We start from the raw sequence: 23,679 nt of genomic DNA, 5'->3' as shown, positions 1-23,679 counted from the left end.
GAAATGGAGTCCAAAGATGCACTGCTCCACTGGCCTGTTAACTGTTTAATGTAGTGTGCTCCCAAATATGCCACTTCATTAAAACATTGCTTTGGGTGATGCCCCTCCTAGAGATTGTTCATTTGTCTTCCCAGTCCCCACCATGTTTGATGTTTATAGATAAAGCTGACTAAGGAAGTATACCATGGCTTCACAACTTTTGAAATATTTTATGTGCCATTTTCACACAAGGCTTCTAAAATCTGAAGTTGGATTGATGTGACTTTGTGTGACATACATGAACATGGACAGTGAATTGAATCATGGGAGGTACCAGCAATGCATCACCCAGCGTTCCAGTTTATTATACATCAACATACTTGACAGTGACAAATGTCTGTGAGACGATAATGATGATGAGATGCAGGATTTAGAAGATGGGATGGAATGTTATAGCTTTTATGAACTTTATATGCTTGATTATCTGCCACTTTGAATTCTTTTGGTATCATGTCATTCTTAAAGTAAAACCACCGTCATCTCCTGCCAGGAAGGATTCAGGTTTTCTTTTCTTTTTCTTTATAAATAATCTTCAGATTATTCTTTTCTTCAAAATCCCCTTGGACTACTCTTGTTATTATTTAAAAATGCAAAAGAAAATGCTGCAAGTTTTCATAAAAAATACATTTTTTAAACTTTTTTAGATGAAAACGATAAAATGTTTCCGATGTGTGATGATTAATTCTGAATGTGGGTCATTTGTAGAGTGGTATGGCCTTGTCCTTTGGTTCTAAGTTTTCTAGACATGAGGTGTAGCCAGGTTTTTTTTTTTAGACAATTTTAAACACATTTCTCTTAACTCCTCACTCTTAGGGACATGCTTAATTTCCGTCAAAATGAAGTGCGTGCTTTTTCTTTTACCTGTCCTGACATTGTTTGACATTCTTTATTTGTCTATATTCCGTTGCGACTGTTGTTGGTTTGGTATTGAGAAGGTGTTCATCCACAGACTTTTAAATTGTTATCCCTTTGTTCTATGCTTCCTCTTCTCCAGGGAACAGAGTCGCCCAACCAGTCTGCTACCTGCTGATTGGAGCTCAGGTCTGGGTTTAGGGAGAGATGACGAGCCATTACCTCCAGGTCTGGAAGCTCTTCCGCTCAGACTGATGCAGCAGGACTGCACAGCTGTGAAAACATTGCTTCTGCGATTGAGACGAACTCTGCAGGAGGTGAGACGTTGACAAACTCTCATGCTATAAACCCCAGCACACATTTTATTATTGACTGTGGCGTATAATCTTTATTGCAATTGAAATTGTGCTCAGGTGTCGTGAGTTAAAGCTGATTCGTGTATATTTTGTGGTTTCTGTCTATTCATAAGGAGTCTAAAATCTAGTCTCGGCTTCTTCAACTTGGAATAATGACAATTGTGAAAGCTTGACACTTTGTGGGATGGTAGTCATGGCCAACTAAACTGATCCAGCTTCAGCGACTGAAAGCTTTTTTTTTATGATAGTACCTTGGTTTGACTCCTGTCGTTCTTAGATTCAACCTCCATTAATGAACTTTTGTAAGTTGCTTTGAATAAAGGCTTCCCCTCAATGGCCAGCATTAGTGAAAAATTCATTATGATTTATTGTCAGTGAAACTAAGATTTTCAAGCCAGTTGGTTTTTTAATCAAAATTATCTAGTCAGAAAGATATTTTTAAGCTTCTGTTGTTGACATCCCTATAGTTAAAATCCACTAGCTAGGAATTTTAAAAACACATGGAAACACTGACATCGGTATAAATATCTAGTTTTCCGCAGGACTTCCATGATTTTGTCTGCCTTGTCTGAATCATTGTCTGAAAAGTTAATTTACGCAATTTACACAAAAAAGGATGCCATAAATCATTAAAAACTGAGTATGAAGAAACCAACTGAAACACGATAGAACCAACAGTGGCTTGTTTATTCGAAAGAAATCTTTACTGATGCACTAAGAACGTGTGTATTCATATACTGTGTGTGTATTTGCTGGTGAGGTGTGCTAACACATGAGAGAATTTTTATTCTTTAATTATTATTTTTGTATAATTACAAGAGTGATGCTGATAAGTACGGTGTTGAAAAGTGTCTGCCACTCCAGTTTGGTCGTAGAGATTCAAATAATTGAACTTAGGTACCCCAAAAACAAACTTCTTGAGGTTGTGTCTCCCTCATGCACATTCATGCCATTATTGTCCTGCAAATGACTAACCAAAGCTTTCAATAGTCATTCTGATTGCTCAAATGTGCTTTTTCTAATGGGAGTGCAATTATTAAAATGGCCTACTATTTGTTCAACTCTAGGTAATCGTCAATCAGAGCCAGATTTCAAGCTAAATCATGTGAAGATTTACATTGGACAATTTTATGGAAATGTGTGTGACATAAAGCTCTTCGATTTTTTTGAGGCTTCACAGAAGTCAGTGCTCTGTGAAAGCTTTTTCTGGAGGTGCTGGAGGGGAAAATCTATCCTGAAGTTTGGATATAAGAGGAACAGCACGATTTGTTTGACACCACGCTCAAACTCTTTTCTCTTGTGACTATGCTTGAGTGATGCTGGAAGTATAGATATCTTTATATTCTTCTGTATTTAGATAGAATGTCTTATTTCTCTCAACACTTGCTTATGTATGTGGTCGGCTGTCTCTTAAAAATCCTGTCATCGCACAACTTGCAAACAACTTACTTACCGTTTATGCACTCACTGTCTTGTAGATCATACATCCAAATTAAAAATAGCTTGAACGTCTTTGTAGAGAACTGAGCTAGTGGGTTTGGGCATCTATTAGATCTTTGGTTTGGAGGCCTTTTTGTTTCTGCTTTTGCCTGTGACCATGTCCCATTACTGTGAGAACAAGGTAGTCTGGTGAGGCTCTAGGAAATTGGCAGAGAAACTAGGAAGTGTGTTGCAGGTAGAAAAAAAGGTTTTCTGTTAAGAAAGGAGTTGGGTTAACTTTCTTTGGAGAATGTTTTAGCATGTCTAGCTTGAAGGAGACAACAGGGTATACCCTGGACATACCCACAATGAATGAATGAATGAGGTGTATTGTGCTACCAATCCATTTTTGGACCTGCATAATCATTTTCATGCTTAAAACTCCTTTCCTTTTTAGGTTTTAATTTCACACTGGGATTTTTCAGCCAAGTTAAAATGCAGCTGGTGGTCATAACTTAATGGCTGAGATATATAATGTGGACGTGAACCTTCCTTAGATCTGTTCCTGTCTTTTATTTGGGCACAGACCTGTATAATATGATGTTATTATATTTCACTGAGAGTATTAAGCAGATATAGATCTAAAAGCATCGAGGGGTAGCTTTTTGCTGTCTGCCGTGTGCATGCATAAAATCTGATCAAAGGTAGGTGGAAGGGCCGTATTAAGGCTTTTCCTCTTTTCTCTCATCATCACATTTTTACCCAGAATCCCTCTAGTAGACACAAAATTGACGAGATTAGAACAGAGACCATCAGTGAAATTGAGGAAGCAGCAACACAATGGCTCCGCAGGGACGTATATAGAGATACTTTTCAAAAGAAAACAGTATGATTGAAAGATATAGAGAAAGATAGGTCGGCACATCTTTTGATATAGCTGGTTGTTCTTTGCTCCCCTGTGATTTATATTTGACGATGCACAGACTAATGATTCATCCACATTTAGTTCTGGGAATTTCCTTTCATCATCAACAAGCGTCAAAGTCACCCCCACCCCCTATAGATCACAGTTGGCTTGGGTGTATCAAGTTTGATAAGCGTGGAAATCATTGTCTCTATCTCAGTCAATGAGTATGTCTTTAAGCACAAAAAGGAGAAAAACAATAAATCCAAACAGAGAATAGGTCCACTGGTCCAAACTGATGAGACAAGAAGCCAAGACCACAAGAAAATCCAGAACCGGAACCAGAGCTGAAATCAAGAGAGCTGGATCAAAGAACTCTCTAAAGTCGGTGCTGCCGATGCCAGGAAAGTCCAAAAACGCTGAACTAAAATCAGTACTGAAATCACAAGCGATCGGAGCAATAGCACAGGCAGATCAACAGGTACCCAAAATGGAGATGTGTTTCTTGTGATGCCTTTATGGACGCCTTATTCCTTAAACCTTCAGAGCAGGCTTGATTGGTAAATTGCCTCCTCCAGGTACAGGCCAGTCTCTTTGTCAGGACAGAGAAAAGACGAACAGGAACCAGAGAAGTAAAACAGAAATGGGAAGGGAATTACGTATAACACCGGGAGCCACATGTGACCCTTTGCCTGTATGTGGCCGCATTAGGTCAGAGCAAAACTGCAAAGGAAAATGATGGATATTCAAAAGCTATTAAAGATAGTAAAATAGTTATGTTATCATGTGACCAAATTATTCACCACTTCCAATATTTTTGCTTGGCATTGACAAGAAAACTGTAAATAAAACTTATGGAATAAAATAATATTAATTTAGATAGCATATTTAAGCCTTTAAGTAATGAAAATCAAGTTAAATAAAAAAAAAAATTTGGCTTGCTGCCCCTTCATAACAGTCACTATAGATTATATGGCACCTTATTTTTTTTTAATTTAACTTAGCTGTAGATATTCTATATCACAGCCATTCCACTTGTGGCTTTCCCACCTGAGCAGCTGTCATCGAGTGAATGTTGTCAAACTGGAACTTTTTTATCCCTTTTTTATTTGCATCATTGATTAAAGACATATTCCTCGTAGTTGCCACATGTTGTTGCCAGTAATTCTTCTGGCTCACGTCCTTTAAAATTCAGTGCGATTGCTATGCATGTATGTAAAAGGATTCTTCAGTGATTTAAGCCTACAATTCGTATATTTGCATGATATGATTAATGACAGAGCAAGAGCTAGCATCCACATGTAATTGACTTTCCGTATGTTTTGTAAACCATTAAGCTGATGAAAGGGAAAATCACTCATCTTCACACAAACCGCATGAGCAGTCTGCCAGATGACATCTGACGTCTTATTGTTTTAGGTTGATTTCGCACCTCAAATTTGTCCCACTTGCATATTTTCCCCAGCTGCACAGACTCCACCGACCCGTGATTTATTTCACTTTCAGCACTTTATCTTGGCGTTTGCACAGAGGGACATTTCCAAAAGGCCACTGTCCACCGTCCACGTGTGCAGCAATGTTGCTTCGTACAACAATGTCCATTTGTCAGTGTCAGCTGCAGCATCAAGCAAAACTGTGAGGACCACATTTGTTACAGCACCTACTCAGTCATTGTGTAGACGTTTACAGCATCGTCCAGCGTGCACCATTGGGCCCTGTGAGTTTACTTTTTTTTTCACGCCATGTGTGATGCCTTAATCTAGTCTTAATCTAGATATAAAGAGCCCGTGAAGCTTGTCAAAATCTATCCAGAACGTTGCTCGTCATTATTATTATTTTTTTCCAGCAAAAGTTTTTTTTTCTTCAATTGAAATTCTCCTGGCAGAGAAACTTTCTCAATTTCATGGCATTGCCTCAGGATAAAAAAAAAGTAATGTTAGCGAGTTATGACTGGCTTGAAAGGAATTGCAGTCAACTGAAATTCACAACTCTCTAATTGAGTGAGCACAGATGGTGAGTTTTTTTTTTTTCTAAAATTTTTCATTTTAAGATGCATTGCATTGCATTTTATTGGACAATTTTTAATCAGTCTTTTTCACTTTTCTTCTATTTATTGTCTGTTTTTGTCTTTTTTAAATTTATCTAAATGCCTCTTTCTGATCCATATCTGATTGTGTAGACAGTTTTGTGCTCAGAATTGACCTTATCCAGAGGGTGCATTGTTGGGAAGAGAGAAGGTGACGGCATGACAGTGTGGAGAGACAAAGCCCAGGAGAGTTTGTGCCTGTCATTGACAATGTACCCGACGCTCTACATAAGGACATGCCTTGATCAATGATGATACATCGCAGGCATGACGCCATAGCAGGCATATAATTTTGAACAGACTTCTTCTTATAAAGGTCAGCCAAACACATAAACAACTTATCTCTTCCAGGGCCAGTATTTGACATTTCTCAGGGTAACTTCAATTGTTACAGTGGGACACATGCATTTGGTCCATGTCACACTGTGTAAGTTCTGCATGGACCTCGCCGATTTTAATGGATTTGCTTTTCAGGATTGATTAAAAAAAGTGTTTTTCCCCGTGTGAATATTGTTGATCTTTTTCTTTGAACTGTTGCAAATGCATTTTGACGCCGGAAGCTTGTACCTATTATTATCGTTCTTTTCTTTTAACAGAAAGCATGACTGAGCATGGACATCTTCTCAACTGTGTGTTTATTTACTTTTTGCAGAGTGCAGAGACAAGCCCCGCAAGTAGTCTTCAGTCTCTTCCCATCAGCCCTTGCAGTGAAAAGTCCCTTCCATTTAAGGTAATCATCATTGTTATTTTATATACCGTTACCAAGATGGTTATGCTAATATGAACACAAGCGGGCTTGATGTCTTGATAACTGTTAACAATTTCCAAGTCACTGAGATAAATTGGGGATTATTTTGGTGTAAACTTGTTTTGTTTGTGCTCATTTAAGTAGTGTAATAGAAGCTTTAGTGCATAAGGATACATCGGGAACAAAATTATTTTCACATAACGTGGGCAAAATATTTATCAAAGTGTCTTGAAACTAATGTACCTTTTGCAAAGTTGGACTCATGACTGGTGAAATTCAGATTTCACCGATGAAGGCCAGGGGTCTTCAAATTAAATTGTGAGGGCTCTGTTCGTAAAGGTTTTCTCTAGTCTAAGGTCACAACCTTAGTGTGTTTCCATTTGCTTTGCTGACCTAAAATTCGCATTATTCAAGCCGTGCAGTCCCTTTTCATTTTCATGGCGTTTATTTGTGTTTTTCACCATCCATTCCATAATTGACTTTATTTCAGGATTACACAACAGCAACATCACTGAAATCTTCTTGTAAGTATTTTTGTGGGCTACTTACTTTATGGTCGTTTGACCTATGGGAATTAAAACATCAGCATTTTCTTTCATCATTTGACACATGAAACATTATCTACAACAACATCATTGCACTTTTACATTGCGTTTACATGTACAGGAGCGGCATATAAAGATCAAACATTAAAATACATTTTTCTGGCTCAGCGTAGATGACAATCAATAACAAACAGGATCATGCTGAAAGGACGAGGAGTGTGCAAACAAAAAATGTGACTACTGAATTTGAAACTCTGGTGAAGTGTCCTGCTGTTTCGATTTGAGAAGCCTCAGACCCCTTATCAAGCCAGACCTTTCAACCTTCGAGAGGGAGATGAGATTTATTAATCCCTGCAGGGAAGGAGTGGGTGTATATATGGGAGAAAGGGAGATAAAATAAAAGATGTGTGCGCAAGGTTAAGATTTTACCAGTGTTTTCTAAACCCCATTCGGGGACTGTGTTGTATGTCAGACAGGGGAGTTGTAGTTGGATTTAAAAGAGATAATGAAGACGGAACTAACACCTTAAACCCTGCTATTGATCAGCATTTAAGACAAAGCAAGAAGGCCTCATTCTTCACTATAGTGTGCTGACTTTTCAAATTATTTGTGCATGTAGATCATAATTCAGATCACCAGTAAAAATGTAATCACGTCCCCTAACTCAGTTTTTCCCAATTCAATATTCAACTTTTGATGTCCCTTTAAAAGGTTGTAGCTTCAAAGTGGCTACAAATAAAGGCGTACTGTGAATTAGAAATGATCGAGGGAGTTTATACATTATGACATCAACAGGCAGTGGTCATAGTGCAGAACATAATTGATTGTTTTTTTTTAATTGATAATGAGCAGACTTGCTGTCACTATGTGCAGAAGCAGCATTGCTTTCAGTCTCACAATATAACTAAGCTTCATCATAGTGTGAATATAAAATGTGAGTCTGGCTCACATGTTTATTTACTACTCTGTCTACTCCAATACCTTAATAGAAACACGGAAACAGATGTTGCTCAGATTTAAGGGGGGGGGGGTTAACCTCCTCAGCAAAGAAACTAGACCATAAAAGAGTATATGCTACATGACTATTGTTTTTCAGCTTACAAAGTACGTTTTGAATGAAATTTGCAGCCTCAATTTGAGTGCACTGGGCTTGCGTATTGCCCAGAGATACGCACTACAAGTTGTGTGTTGATTCAATTTGTCACTTTTGCTTATAGTGTGTTTATCTGTGTGAAGGACTGTGTGCACTTTCTCTTGTCCTCTTTATTGACCCACATTGAGTGTTAGTGGCACCAATGTGGGCTAAAACACAGCTAGAAGTAAGAGGCTTTCACTCAAACTGTGATGAAGAATGATATGGATGGACTGGCAAGGTGATGGTGGGCGGTGTAGAACCGAAAGTACACCTGGTGCTGCAATTGACTTTTTCACAGCTTTCGCTGATGATGGTGTTGAATGACCATTGTTATATAATCATTAGATTTGTGTAGAGATGTCCCGATGCTACTTACAGACAATTGAACAATTTGCTGATTGTGAGTACTATATATATATATATATATATGTATATATATATATATATATATATATATATATATATAAATTATGCACTTAATCCATGTAGAATTAGGTGAGGGAACACTGTGGTAGGTTCCGCGTACTGTCATGAGCGAGTACTTAATGAGTACAAGTACATCGAAATAGGCTGGTATTGGAGCGAGTACCAATACTGCTATCAGTATCGGGACATCCCTAGATTTGTGTGTTTATATTTATTGATTGTGCTCGTGGTAAAAGTAGCTGACTGAATAATCAGCAATATTCACTTAGACAAAATAGACCCCACTGACTCCCTCAGTATATTGATATACTAATTATTCCATACTGAGTTCCAAGTTGACAGGTGTTGAGAAAGTGTTCGCCCCTCTCATCCACGTCCGGTGGGAAAAGTGAGTTGATGGAAGGGGCAGTGAGAGGGCAGTGAAAGGTGGATGAAATGAGGTCGGGCAGGTGTGATGAAACTGTTGAAACTCTGTGAAGACGACCTTGTTTTAATTGGCTGCGATAGAAAGGGCTATGAGTGGTTGAGAGTGAAAGTTTGGAACCACAGACTTGTTCACTTTATTGATATCAGACTCCAAACTACAGGATGAGAGGAGACACTGTATTTGACAAACAAAGACTCACAAAAAACTTTACAAAAATAGATTACTTTGGGCTTGTTATGAGGTGAGTAGCAGAAAGAATAAGATCTTTCCACAGGAAGAGATTTTGTCCTGGCATTCCAGAAAGTGACTCTGTAGGTGTAAAAATAATCTTTGCAAGTCACCTGAGAGACTGCTGTGTGGCAGTGCGCCCCAGTTAAACTCTGAGTTATATGACATGGTTTTCACCAGACTCTGCCCTACTTATGGTGTCAAACTGCTATTTCAAGATTGAACGACATCAAGTACTGTAGAATCAGACTGACAAGACATCAATATTAGATATACAGAGAAAATTACCTTTTCTCTGAGACATCAAGACCTTTCAGCACTTTCGAACACCACACTACTAAATTCTGAACCTTTTAAAATGTGCCACCTTCAATTGTGCATCGTAAACCTGTCGTTTTAAAAATGAATATGATGTTTTATAACGGTAAATCTCACATCTTAGTCTTCCTGTAACATCAGGCTGAAGCTTTTGATAGTACTTTAAAGTGTGAAAGCTCTTTTAGAAAGTTTGGTTGATTTTATATTATTTTTGGGGAAAATGATGCAATTATCTGTTAATTTATTTTGTCCTTTAACACCACAACATGGCCCCACATTTTCGGATCAAAGCGTCTCACACCTCTTCTCTTGAAGTGGAAAAGTCTTGTCTCTTTTTTAGTCTAGTGTGAGCTTTCCTTTTTTTCCCCCACCTAAAATCAAAACCCATAATATTGAAATGTGAAGAGGCCCTTTTAGTTCTTGAATTATTCATCACATCTTCAGAAAGCCTTTTTGGCTTGCTGCTTTAACGGCGAAAAAAGCAATGGTTTCAAGCATAAAAAGTTTCTATCAGAACTGAAAAGAATTGTTTGAACAATGGTTTGACACAGACTGATCAATCTGTTGTCCAACGGACTTTAGCTAAACGTTTTCTAAATTATTTTTTTCCATTATTTTTTTAATCAAGACTATTACCACTACACTGTTTACTACATTGCCTCTGCACAGACACATTTTGTTGCCCCTGTATTTCGTACTCTTTTTCCAGCCTTACTTTCTCATACCTGTATTCAGTATTCTGAGGAGAGGAACGGGGCACATCATAGTCATTGATGTCTGCACTATCCTCCCACAGCACATCACCCCTTTAACCCTTCCTGGTGCTTTTGGGCAAATTTCTACGTGGATTCTTTACATTATCGCAGGGTTTCCCGCTGCTATATTGTGAAGGCAGCCTCCTAGACGCAGATCAGTAATTTTCAAAGGGACACAATGTATTCAATCGTACAAGTCGTAACTTGTAGCGCAGTGTTGTTCCCTGCATCTGCTTCCGATGTATAAGTAAAAACTTGTTGGCTTGGTTAAAAGCGTATAGGGCTTCTAGAGCTAATCAACATAGTCAACTTCTGAATTACTTGCTGACAGCTCCATGTGTCATCATCATTGTCTTTTCTGCACACGTTTGCACATTTCACAGTAAGAGGAGAAATGGCTGAGACTCTGGGTCATTGCGACAAAGAATGGTAAAGCATGGGGACATTTAGTTTCACTCCATATTTCACAAGATAATAGTGCGATGCAACATTTGCCCAACAAATTTCCTTTTTTTGTCTTCCTTTAGTTATTGTTTCCAACATTACTCGACTAACCACTAAGAATGTCGTTGACTAGTCGACAATGAAAATAGTCATTACTTGAAGGCCTAAAATTTAAACAGATGTTGAGGTCCTTGGAAGTATTACCACAGCGTCTCCAACTCCTCTTTTGTCAGCCATCATAAGTCTGCCAACATCAGGGACGTAGTGTATCTGGATACCTGCAAAATAAATCTACATGTGCTCAATCCAAATGTATATTTCATTAATGTCAGTCGTGTTTACGATGAATAGCTGTAAATCACTCAAGACTCCCACTCTTCTGGCACGCTGGTTTATCCAGGCAGCTCATTTAGAACTGCCCAAAGTCACATGTGTGCCAGATATATTTAGAGACTGAGGAACGTTGTTATTGTCAAAACACATTAGATGTTTGTCAGTCAAACGCAAATGTTTAGATATTGTTTGGGCTAGTTTTGCTCGCAGCAGGAAAAGTAATGTTATTCCAAACTCTGCTTTTGTAGTTTTCTGCTCCTCTCATTGGCTGTAATCACCAGACTACCGGAGGTGCATAATCTTGAACATTTTTCAACAGCTTGTTTAAACTCAGAACTTTATTGAAAATTCAGTAGAAAGTCCAGACGTAAGTAAGCAAGCTGACAGCAAATTTTCAAAGGTTCTTGTTTTCTTTTCAAGTCAAGTCATGAAGCCTAAACTTTCATTTGTAAGTAGAGAAAAAATATAAATACTGTTGATGCAAATTGAAGAAAATTGTCAATGTAGTATGGGTATGTGCTCCTAACAGGGTGACTTGGAGGGCAGTGTTGGTGCTGTTCCCTGTAGTCTCCCTCGGACTCGGTGTCCTTCAGCTAGATGGCTCCCTACGGTTTCAGACCATCATGCTCAGATCATGCTCAGCCTCAGGGCCTCTCTGTCCTGTCCTGCTCTCTATCTCTCTTCTTTAGCTGCTCCCCTTTTCACAAAGTTACCGCAACCCCATCACATTCCTCCCTCAACTTTTGCCCCTCTTTTCTGCTCTGGCTTTATGTGCCTGAACAGGTAATGATGTTCCCTCCACCTGTCATTTAATTCAGTCCATCTTATCTGCCGTCTCCTCCTCGCTTACCCATTTTATTCTTTTCCTTCTCCCTTCCTTCACACACTCTTGCACTTCTTGGCAACCTATCAGTGCGGTAATTGAGTTGAATATTTTAATGATAACGGCCCCGTAGGAGGTCCTCCATACGTTCTTAATTTCAACCTCCATGTAAACTAGTCATTGTGCACTGCACCATCCTATGCGTTTACAGCCAGTGTCCATTGTAAACTTTGCAAAAGTTGAAACTTTGTTAACGCTGAAACCTTTTCTGTTGATTAAATATATTTTTGACCCTCAATTTGATTCACTGTTTCTGCTTTTTCCTCTGCAATCCTGGCTGAGCTTGTCACATTGCCTTATGTTGTCATAAGATATTTTCTGTGTGGTTGATATGCAGTCTGCTTTTCCAAGATGTTCAGCTTATTGTACACGTCAGTGACTTTACATACACACCGCAGAAAGTGATTTTCATGCCATGCTAAATTACCAATCCTACAAATCTGTCTTCTAAATGTTAAAGCAGTTCAACTCCCTACAAGTTTTTAAAGGGAAATGGTTGCTTCCTGAAGGACAGTGATCATGGGAAGCAAAGAAGAGAGTGCAGGCAGGGTGGTAGCGATTGTCAGTGCAGCATGCGAAGAGGAGAATCAGTGGACATGTTGGACAAAGAAAGTGGAGGCCAAGATAGGTAAAGGTGGAGGAAACGGACTAGTTTTGAAACCCCTGATGCGACACACCAGGAGACGACGTTGCTTGCTGAAATCTCTTTTTTTTATTACCTTTTTTCTGCTTTTTCAATTGTCTTGCTAATTCTTTTTAAATGTTTAGATATCAGCTTCACATGTTTTGTAGACATTTTACTACATTTTTTTATCTGCTTCAGTGCAGCCACATAGAAATTTATCACAAATAAAGACTTGTTTTTTATGTGGATACAAAGATAGTGACCTTCAGAACCAAGACTGAATGTGAATAAATAATTGATGTTTTCTCATAAATCACTCTCTGTGTGTTTGGCTGATGTTATACTCCCTGTGTATCTTCTCCCGCTCTCCTTATTATTCACTCTTGTGTCCCTCGATGGCACAATGTCAAATAATAGTGCCGTTAGTTGCTGCTGGCCCACCACTGCAGGACAGGCTGAGTTTATCACAGAGAAAAATTTGTGATGTGAGAATGATCACTGTATCATTTGCCCAAGGATAAATGTGCAGCATCAGAACATAGACACACATCAACAGTAAATAAAGTCACAAAAAGGCATGAAACTTGTCCATTTCCACACGACGGTTTATGGCAGCATGTCAAAGACAAATACACACAGCACACTGAGAAGTTTGTTTGTTGTTGTGCTCTGCTTATTACTTTCCCAGAAAATGGTCCCTGAGATGCATCATCGTCTGTGTAACCTGGTGCTTCTTCCTCGTGTTTCTTTGTGTTCAGGATCCTGGCAGAGAGGAGGCTTTGCTGCAGCAGCTGAGAGAGAAAGACGAGTTGATTCTCAGACTCCAGGGTGAACTGGTAAGACTCCTGTCCTCTGAAACATATCTCACAGTCTCACACTGACAGTAAGAAATAATAGCAATATAAAAACAAATAGTGCGTGTCTTTCTGAGAACCAATTTTCAAATGAGACATAAGCGACAACCAAAGTTTCATTTCTTAATTTACTGAGCCTTCACCCTCCTCTTCAACTTGGAATTCATGATAAATTAAAGCCTTTTCTACTTAGCTTCAGAACATAAATACAGTCTCTTTCACTTTTTCTTTTTTGTCATCTTCATATTTCAGTGCACCGGCTGCGAACTTAATAGAGAAATTACATTGTTTGAACACTGATCCAACTCCTTATCTTTTCTACATGTACTTCATCATGACACAGAAGGGTTGGAATAATCCTATATGAAAAATACATCGCAAAAAAATACCTCATTAGGTTCAAGCATTTAGTGGAAAAATGTATTCATATTCAGTTGTTTTGTAACATCAATGGAAGTTTCATTTATTGTGATTCTTCAGACTGAATGGATTCATCTGGAGCTGTCATTTTTTCATGTCAGATAAAAAAGTATGGCGAATATTAATATCCATCATTAATCCCATTTAAGTGTGGAAAATGTTTGTAGGCAGCCCAATTAGATTATCATCTCCTTGGAACACATACAGCCCAACTTCATGTTACTTGGATGAATGTGAGTCATGCCAGAACTGAGACATCATGGAGAAGTCATCGAACCGTGGCAGTGATCATAATGAATTATTGATCGAATGCAGCTGCAGCAATCTTAGATCAAATACGGTCCGTTTAAAGGAAGCAAAGATTTCACTGTGTGAAACTTGCGATGGAATGTCTCCATTGTGGCAGCACAACAGGTGTGAGAGCAAGCTGAGCGGAAATTAAAGACTGTTTCACCCACTGATAATGGTGAATTCATTCTAAAGTAAGTTAATTAGTTAACTTACTTAATTAAAGTAAATTCAAATTATTTTGTCATTGGACTTTGACAAAATTGACTTGGACGAACAAAAAGTGAAAAATGAGAGAAGGCTGTGAATCTTCCCTAGTGACATGCTGCTAATAGAAATATGCAAATATGAAATAGTGATAATATTCTGTGTCATTGTAGGTTATTGTGTCCAATATATTTACAGTGTATAGTATAGTGGTCAGACCTGCCATGATGTTTGGGTTAGAGACAACAGCTTTGACTCAATTACAGGAGGCATGCCTGAGTTGATGATGCTCAAGCTTTCATTGGGCGTGACCAGGAGGGGTTGGAGACTAAGTTGGGGAAGCCACAGGGGAAGAGACATAACTCAACCAATGAGATCCATGGATGTGGCCATGGAGGTGGCTTAAGATGCGTTTAGGTGGAGGTGGCAACCGCTGATGGAAAATGCCAACAGTCAAAGAAGACGAGTCACCGTGTCTGTTGCCACACAGTTTTCACTGTGGAACTGAAATCATTTGTAAAATTCTTTTTGAGTAATGTCTGATATCACAGTGGTTGAGAGAGTAATACAAATGAGTGAGTAATGAACCGGAGAGGGATTGGAAGGAGGGGAAAACAGCCTGTTTTTGTGTTTTGTTGTTGGACCTATAGTTTTTTTGTACTGAGAGTGAGAAAAGAGACATAAACCTTCTGTTGTGCTTTTGAAATACTGCTTTTACGTCTGATGGTTGGATAATATAATGCATTTGTAGTAGGCGTTGGCTGATCTATCTGTATTCGGTTCAGTTTCGCTCTCTGCAGGCATATTTTTTTTTATCTGACAAGTTTTGTTCCCAACAGAGTTTTTCATCCCTTTGCATTCTCTCCATGCTGGATTCCATGGGTTGAGTACAGAAAAGATTTCTTTGCCTCATATCAGTAGCCCCTGTGCTGTGTTGTCATGAGCTTACATATATATATATTTGGTTTTTAAATCTGTGTCAAATGGACTTCAGAATATTCTTGGCATATGTATAGTATATTGTTTATTTGCTCTAAATCAATAAGGACAAACATAAGTCACATAAAATTGGTTTATTAAATGTCCTGATAACTACAACAACTTGTTGGCCAAGTGGTCCTCCTTTAGGTCTCTTTTCAGTTTGGTTTCTGCCTCAGACATAGCCACGAGCAGGATCATCAGGCATTAGCTGCGAATAAACAATTCCGTCAGACATTGCTATGCTGTTTTTGAAATGTTTATTTCCCTCTTCAAGGAGGCAGACTCGTCAAGATGCTGGACGTGTTCTGTTATCAGTCCTATTCAGATCCCCTGTCCGAGACACTGTCTATGTATAATTATCTTACAGTGTATACCTGGTGTCTTTCAAGTGTCTGAGCTCAGGCTGCTCGACAAAGGTCATCCTGTCAATATTTACAATTGATGATGTGCACATTGGACAGATGACTGGTTTGTGTCTTTGTCTCGGTTTACAAGGAAACTTTTCCTCTTGCAGTGAAGGTAAAGTGTGGCATTTTGAAGAATAGGGCCGATTCTGTTCCCTCTCCTCACTTTACCTCGATTCGTAAATCTGCCAAGGAAAAGCAATTAATTATCTAAGCGAGGGAACTGCTTGTTGGCTGGCCATCACCAACTGTCACATTTTACGAGTTTTCACCTCACTTTGCTGATGTATTTCGTAAAGAATATCTTCCCCGGTGGCAGTGCTGGCCTCCAACGTCTGGGTCCAGACTTTCAATTTAAGAATTATAACAATAATTCTCTGGAATTTTTGCGTCATAATTAGGGTTGCAAAATTCTGGGAATTTAAAGAAAAATTCCCTGGGAATTTAAGGGAATGAATGAATATATGGGAAAAGAGTTTTAGTGGAGGAGTGTGCAGGAAGAGCCCACTGACTGAGCAAAAATGCAGAGGGTTGCTTGAAGGAAGATTTGCATATTTGATGGGATGTTTTGGAGGGCTTTTTTCAATAAACATTTTGAATCGTACTTTGTGGTGATTTTTTTTGGGATATGCATTTTCTTGAATGAGTGGGGTTGGGAGATGGGGAATATTGAACCCAACATTCCATCCCAGCCTTACTTACAAATAAATCTGTTGTCATCATTTTGTAAGGTTTTTTTTTGTGACTTGGTTTATATTTATGCTTGGATATAATACATTCCTAGTTGGTTCCCCTAAATTCCCATTAATTACCATAATACCCATTATTCCCATGCAAAGTTTCCAATATGTATGTTTGTTTATTTATTATATTTATAAATATTTTATAATGTATTTCCAAAATTCCCAAGTTTAGCTTCCCCTGGAAATTTCTGGAAACTTTATGGAGTTTTCCTCCTATACTATACCAACTGGTGCCCAACTGGCATTCCCCTGCCCCAGTCTGTTTATTTACATGCTTGGATATATTTTATTCCCAGTTAGTTCCCCTAATCACTATGGAAAGTGTCCTACATAGAATATTTCCAAAGTTCCCCATCTTAACTTCCTTTGGGAATCTACCAGAAACTTTGCAGAAATGTTGTGCCACTATATGTCAGAAAAAAACCCTGAAACAAAACATATGTGAGCAATAATATTGATGCATAAAGTTAATTAATATTACATGAGCGATCAACACATTTTTTCGAATACAATGTGTATTACTCGAATAAGTATTGTTTTATTTAAAGTTGAATTCATTTTGAAGCTCATTATTTTCTCCCTTCTTAAATAAATCATTAACTCTTCGAGTGTTAAATGCAGTAAATGACTTATGGTTTTTAAATGTACAAATTGCCTCTTAAGAAAGAGTACGTCTTCCCTTTTCATCAACTGCTTTTGCATGCTGTTCTCTTTTGGTGAAGGGACTCATTCCTTTCCTCAATGTTTCTCCCAGCCAAATGTCTTAGGGTAAGCAGTGTAGGACAATGCTGTCAGAATGATTACTTGCATCGCAATAAAAGACCTCCATGAAAACAGAAAATAGGGTCTCGTTATTCAGAGGACACACTCCTCTCTTGCCTTTTGGAAATATTCTGCAGCAGGTTGCACTGGAGACTGCAGTTTCCTAGCCAAGGTAAAAGGGCTGCCTTTTGAAGGAAAGGGCAAATACTTTCCTCAACACCTCTGTTGTAAATCTGACAGAGGAGACCTATTAATTATCTCCTAGGAGATCTGTGCAGTGAGCTGACCAACACTAGCTGTTCCCTATATGAATTTTTCTGCCCTGCAGCCCATCGCTCGGAATTCTTAGCCCTCTGATTTCCTCCTAAAGCACCGTAAGGACAGAGCATGATGAATACGGTTAATGTTCTTTCAGCTTGCAGGTGCGGTGGGAGGAAGGCATTGATGTGTGAGCAGGCATAGCATTTACTTGTTTTGAGGTATTTGTTTTTGAAGTCAGGTTTATTTTTTCTGACTGATTGTGTTTAATTTGTATGCAGGAGAGTGCCAAAGCTGCCCTCAAGATAAAAGACTGCCAAATGACTGACCGCACAACACAGACAGAACACCTGGGGCAAGAGGTGAGATCGCACTGCACTAAATGAGGCTCAGTTTAAAGAGAACTCATGGTCCATTCCTCTCTCGCTCAATCTCTCTGAACTGTTGATATCTTTCAGAATGTAATTACTTCTTAAATGCAACTGAAGTTTCTCTCAATGTTCTTCATCTTAGATTCTTCCAGAAGCTTTTTGCTTAGGACAAATAACCTTCTCCCTTCATTATTGATCCAAGTTGTTGCTCCTCCTAGTCACCTTTTTCCCTGTCCTACACTGCTTTAGTTGGTACCTGGGCTCATTTGCACCCATCTACCTGACATGACATCTTTATTTTTAACAGCGTATAGCCAGGCGAAAATGGTCGTCCATACTGAATGGAGGAGCAGCTGCTTCCCTATGTTTCATTGTTGCTACTCTTTTCTTTGCTTTTGAAGCACTTAATTCTCTTTCCATCTGCATCAAATGTATTTCCATTAGTCTCTGAAAGATGGCAGAGAGCATTGCACACGGGGTCATGTATTTTCATGAGCTTGTCATTAAAACTTTGTACATGCATTGCTACATGTAGATTCAACCAAGACATTAATGGTATTTTGGACACTTTGGGGATGCTTTAATACACCTTGCTCAATAGAGACATTTGCTACTCACTCCTGTAAGTAAAACCTGCAGTAAAAATGGGATTAGATGCATTGTATGTTTTTTTGAGTATTCACATTTTCTTGGAATACAATTTCCAATATACTTTAGTAGCACTGAAGAGTGAAAGCATGCTGATGGCAGTAAAGAAAATTAATAGACTCGATACACCACTCTTGCCCACACAGGCTATTGTCAATAAAATACAGAGTGGAAGAGAGCAATTCATCACACTCTTTTTCACAGTTCCCCTTCCATACATTTCAATATGATAACTACGGTGAGGAAAAAGGTCAAAGTATACCAAACATTTCCAGTGCAATTTTCAAGTGCATCCAGCACTGCAGAGCTTGATTTTGAAGATCTACTGCTGCAACGTGGAAAGGAGTTGATGATGACAACTTGTTTTGTTGAAAACCTTCAAATCTAACTTTGTTTTTGAGTGAGTTCTCCAACATCTTTCAATTCTATGTATGATTTGTCACCAAAGTAGCCACAATTGATATGTTGCTTTCTAATCCTTTATATATGTAGTCAGTATACAAAATCTGTGTATCTTCTCAAACTGCTGTGTGTATTTGCTTTCATTCCAAAACCAGATGTATATAATCTTTGGATTTTTACTTCCTAATGCAGCGGTCTTGCCAACTGTAGTTGCATGTTGTATCCGTTCTGCGATATAGTATACGAATTATAGCTGGCTGTATTTGATACAATGAATCTGATATTGTTGGCCGTCTGCCAAAGAGTCTGATGGGCAGGTTTGATTTTTCTCGTTACGATCATGTCCCTGACCTCTGGGGAAATAAGAATTAAATAGTATACCATATGAGAACACAGTGGTTCATAGAACATGAAGACATGGTTCCTTTTTTAAAATGGAAAAGTTGCATATTGAGCATCAAAAATACAAATAAAAATGGGTTTTAAATAAAACTGACTGTCTTATCAATATTGATAAGACAAACATTGAAATATTTACCTATATATGCTGCATATTTGAGTGGGTTACTTATCACACATCATAATATTAATGGTTTTTGTATTAAGTGTCCAATTGCATTGCATTGGCTTGCACTGCATTGACACATGTGAGCCATAACAGGGTCCAACATGATGAGACAGAAATCTCTCTCTATGGTGAAGTTGTAACCTCCCTAAAAACATGCTCAACTTTGGGAAGTCTGTCCAGTTTCTTGCCTTATTGCATCACCACCGTCACCTATTGTGAGGCAAGTACCTACTATGCCATTGAGTCCTCCATATGCTCTGGTCTCTTGAGTACATGGGCTCTTAATTAGAGAAGCAGCTGGCTGCCCGCTAGCATGTTAAGCTAAGAGCACAGGTGACTTAACACAGTCATGGCTTACAGCATGCGCGTCCTGATTTTAGCCTCCCCCCTCCTCACGTGTGTATGCTTGTGTGTGTGTGCAGAGAGCAAGGTTGCATCGTGCGGGGAGCTTGTCTATGTAGGTTAGGTACCAGACTGCATTTAGCACAGTTGGCCAGCAACCAAAAGCCTATCTGTAAGTGAGCCATTTTAATGGTTTCTGTTACTTCAGAAAGTCATCTCACTCCTACTACTTATTTGCACACTTTTGTCTCCTACCACATTTTTTCTGTCTTCCATTTTCATAGATGTAAGTCCTTGGTCTTTCCTTGTCTTCTTTTGCTGCTGTTCCCTGCGTGCTTTTCTTTTCTCCTGTTGCCAAGGTATACAGGACTCAAAAGAATCCAAGCGGGATTCTGCTGCCCTGGATTCCACACTCCAGACTACTAGTTGTATGTGACTTTGATTTGAAGTTGATTTTGATTCTACGTTGACTTCCTTTAAAGGTACAAAGATGAACATTACTTTAAGTGATCATTTACATTTTGTCATTGTGTCATCAAAGACAGTGACCTGCACTTTGTCTCCGCCAAAGAAAAACCTCTTCTCTCCTGGAAGCATTGTAGATAAAATTGGAATGACAGGTATCTTGACAATCGAAGACAAAAACGTATCATAACATCCCCACTGTCTTTGTGTGTAGACTGACTGACTGTATATAGACAGTGCATCTAATGCTAATGGTGTATAATAATGTTTATCTTGTAGGGATGACTGCTGACCAGACGACTTTGATACGTTTGGCTGCTTGTGCTTTTAGCGTGTTCCCTCACTGTCTGCAAAGCGCGCACACACAACAGACTACAATCGCTTTGGCAGCCAAGACAAATCAAAGTTGTGGTGTCCTCTGTGTCGGGACTTTGATGCATACTGAGTGTAGAGAGAGTAATCTTACAGATAATTTTGTGAAGTGTGCACTGAGGCGTGCCCCGATGACATGTTGACTTTTGAAGCCTAACGCCAGCTGTATCATGTGACTTGTTCAGATTCTGGATTGTGCCGTTTATTTCTGGATTTAAGGGGCAACAAAACACATCATAGCCCCCCCCCATTTTAACCTTATCCTGTCCACCCAAGCCATACATTACCAAGTGCAATGCAAAGCGCCGGATGCAGTGGTTTAAAGCAGGCCACCACTGGACTATAGAGCAGTGGAGACACCTTCTCTGGAGTGATGAATCACGTTTTTCCATCTGGCAATCTGATGTACCAGTCTGGGTTTGGAGGTTGCCCAGAGAATGGTACATTTGGGACTGCATTGTGCCAAATGTGAAATTTGGTGGAGGAGGAATTATGGTGTGAGGTTGTTTTTTCAATAGTTAGGCTTGGCCCCCTAGTTCCAGTGAAAGGAATTTTGAATGCTTACCAAAACATTTCCATGCTCCCAACCTTGTAGTAACAGTTTGGAGCGGGCTCCTTCTTCTTCTAACATGACTGTGCACCAGCACACAAAGCAAGGTCCATGAAGACATGTATGACAGAGTCTTGTGCGGATGAACCTTAACTGACCTGAACCTGATAGAGCACCTTTGGGATGATTTAGAGAGGAGGCTGAGAGCCAGTCCTTCTTGACCAACATCAGGGTGTGACCTCACCATGCGCTTTTGGAAGAATGGTCAAAATGTAATAAACACACTCCTCAGCCTTGTGGACAGCCCTCCCAAGAGAGTTGAAGCTGTACTAGCTGCAAAAGGTGGACTCACTTCGTATTGAACCATATGGGTTAGGAATCGGATGGCACTGAAGTTCATATGTGAATCAAGGCTGGTGAGCAAATACTTTTGGCCAAGTAGTGTATTTAAAGACAACAAAGATGACGTTATTTGTCTGACTGACATAAATTTACCATTTCATTCTATTTTGGGCTGTTTTATGTCTGCCAAGTACCTGCATTAAAGCATTACAGCACCCTGCTGAAAGCTACTGCCAGCGTGTGTCCCCTTCATGCAGAAAACACAAAGGCTTGGTAAGATTTGAACTGCAAACATTTTTGCTGACCAATTTTAGAATAAATCTAAATCATCAATTATGCATGGAAAAAAGAAGAAAACCGAACTTGCATGAAGCTGATGCTGTATTTTAGCGTCTTTTTAAACCCAACATATCATTAAACATTTTAAACTAATCATAATTTTCTTGACATTAAATAGCAGACACTTGCTACATTTGTCTACCTTTCCGAGTGAGTGTCACTTCATAGGTCATCTTCCTGTATGGGAGCTGTGCAAGGTCCCTGTCCCTGTTCTAAACTAGCATAATGAAAATATTGCCTTCAGCACCACAATCATCAGTGCAAGTGTTTTTATAATCAGAAGTGAAACAAATACAAATTGAAAGGCAACTGACCCCATTCTATAAATTTGGGCGCGAAGGAAGCAGTGGTGGGTCGAAAATAAAAGAAAAGGAAAGGAGCTTTTTTATATCCCGCAGAGACTCTTTAGACATGGAGGTATGGTGGCTGTTTGAAAGTTTTTTTTAAGAGGGGATTGAATAGATTGAAATTGCTTTCTTTCAGCAAGTTAATTTCATGGGCATTCTTAAAAGGACAGTTTTATGGGAAGAATCAGAAGCTCTCGATGGTTAGTGCATTCTTATTGCCTTTTTTGCCCTCTCTTTTTCACTCTTCCATTATCGGTAGATGCCTGCAACTAAATGTTTTGTGACTCTCACTCTTTCCACACCTCACCGTCTGCCATTTGTTCTGTGCCTCGACTGACTAGAATAAAAGGCAAAGGTGCATTATCGTAACTTTAAGCACCTGTGAGAACAGATTTGCTGGGTATGTTTCCTACCGTCAACAGATCTTTATAAATAGTGATATCGCTGTGTTTAGGAACTTATTTTGTTGCTACATTGTCATTGAATGATTTTACACTTTTATAGCCGGATATATTAGACTAGGGTGTAATTCCATTTGTTCGATTGGAAGAGCTGAGGTTTTGGTAAACTAAGAATGGAAAAATTGCGTGTTTCTTTAATAGACATAAATATAACACAACCCTTTTTGTCGCACAAGCTGATCCAAATTGCGAACCTAAAAACAAGCATTGATTCTACCCCTGTGTGGCTTTGTTCTCCTCTTGTTTTCTAACAACAATATCGATCCATATTGTCACACAGAAAAGGAGGCTTCCATTTTACCTCCCTTTTCTCCCACCTCAGTCTCTTATTATCCCTCCACGTTTTGGCGACAGAGTTCGTGTTTAGCAGAGAGGAAACACCTAATGAAGGTAGGTGGTTCATTTCCAGTGGACTACTCCTGACCCGGGAGGCCTGGATCAATGTGTATGATGAAACGAAATCTTGTGAGTCTGCATCATCATGTTTGGGCCAATTTCAGTGGGAGGATGGACAGTCTAGCACTGACTGCGGCTATGTAGGTCTCCGCCTCCTATTCCTGTAAACTAGATCAAGAACTGACAGGGGCCTTTCTGAGTAATGGCACTGCTATGGATAGAAATATGAAAGAGGAAGAGGTGGCGGGTTACTATTAGAACAGGAACAGCAGTTGATGTGTCCTATTTTGTGTATCCTGGTAGGTTTGTTGTACTGTCTGTATTTTTTCAGCTCTTGTCGCTGTCATAATTACTGCTTTAAGCAGTTGTTAATAGTCAAAACGAATGAGTTCTTTTATCGAATAAAAAAAATGATTCATGAAAAGTAAATGGTTGAAATCCATACCTGTTGTAGTGTCTCCTCTGAGAAGCCGAGAGATGCCTTCACAAATGTTCCTCACATGAGCAGGCAGTGCCAGAGGTTGATTGACGATTGCTGTGGACCCGTTTGAATATTACAGACTCATCTTATCCAACAACAATCCCTTTGTCTTTCCAACCCATTTGGTTTCTCTTTGTGTCAACATTTCTTCTGTT

At 39.1% G+C, this 23,679-nt stretch overlaps 1 protein-coding gene across 5 annotated transcripts in view; it reads left to right on the top strand.

Annotated features, from left to right (window-relative positions):
* ccser1 (coiled-coil serine-rich protein 1) overlaps nt 1–23,679 on the top strand; it is a 98,071-nt gene that overhangs the window by 32,380 nt on the left and 42,012 nt on the right. For 4 of the 5 annotated variants that reach the window (XM_053869515.1, XM_053869516.1, XM_053869517.1 and 1 more), the window contains exons 7-10: nt 1,034–1,208; nt 6,309–6,386; nt 13,282–13,359; nt 17,722–17,802. In XM_053869515.1, coding sequence (XP_053725490.1) covers nt 1,034–1,208; nt 6,309–6,386; nt 13,282–13,359; nt 17,722–17,802 — 412 coding nt within the window. Of the gene's footprint in view, nt 1–1,033; nt 1,209–6,308; nt 6,387–13,281; nt 13,360–17,721; nt 17,803–17,953; nt 23,675–23,679 lie in introns of those variants that run through there. The other variant, XM_053869518.1, reaches the window with a different exon arrangement.

This window comes from Synchiropus splendidus, chromosome 7, assembly GCF_027744825.2.
Source record: "Synchiropus splendidus isolate RoL2022-P1 chromosome 7, RoL_Sspl_1.0, whole genome shotgun sequence".
Lineage (NCBI taxonomy): Eukaryota > Metazoa > Chordata > Actinopteri > Syngnathiformes > Callionymidae > Synchiropus > Synchiropus splendidus.
The sequence above is the reverse complement of the archived record's forward strand: the minus strand, read 5'-3'. Positions and strand labels throughout refer to the sequence as shown.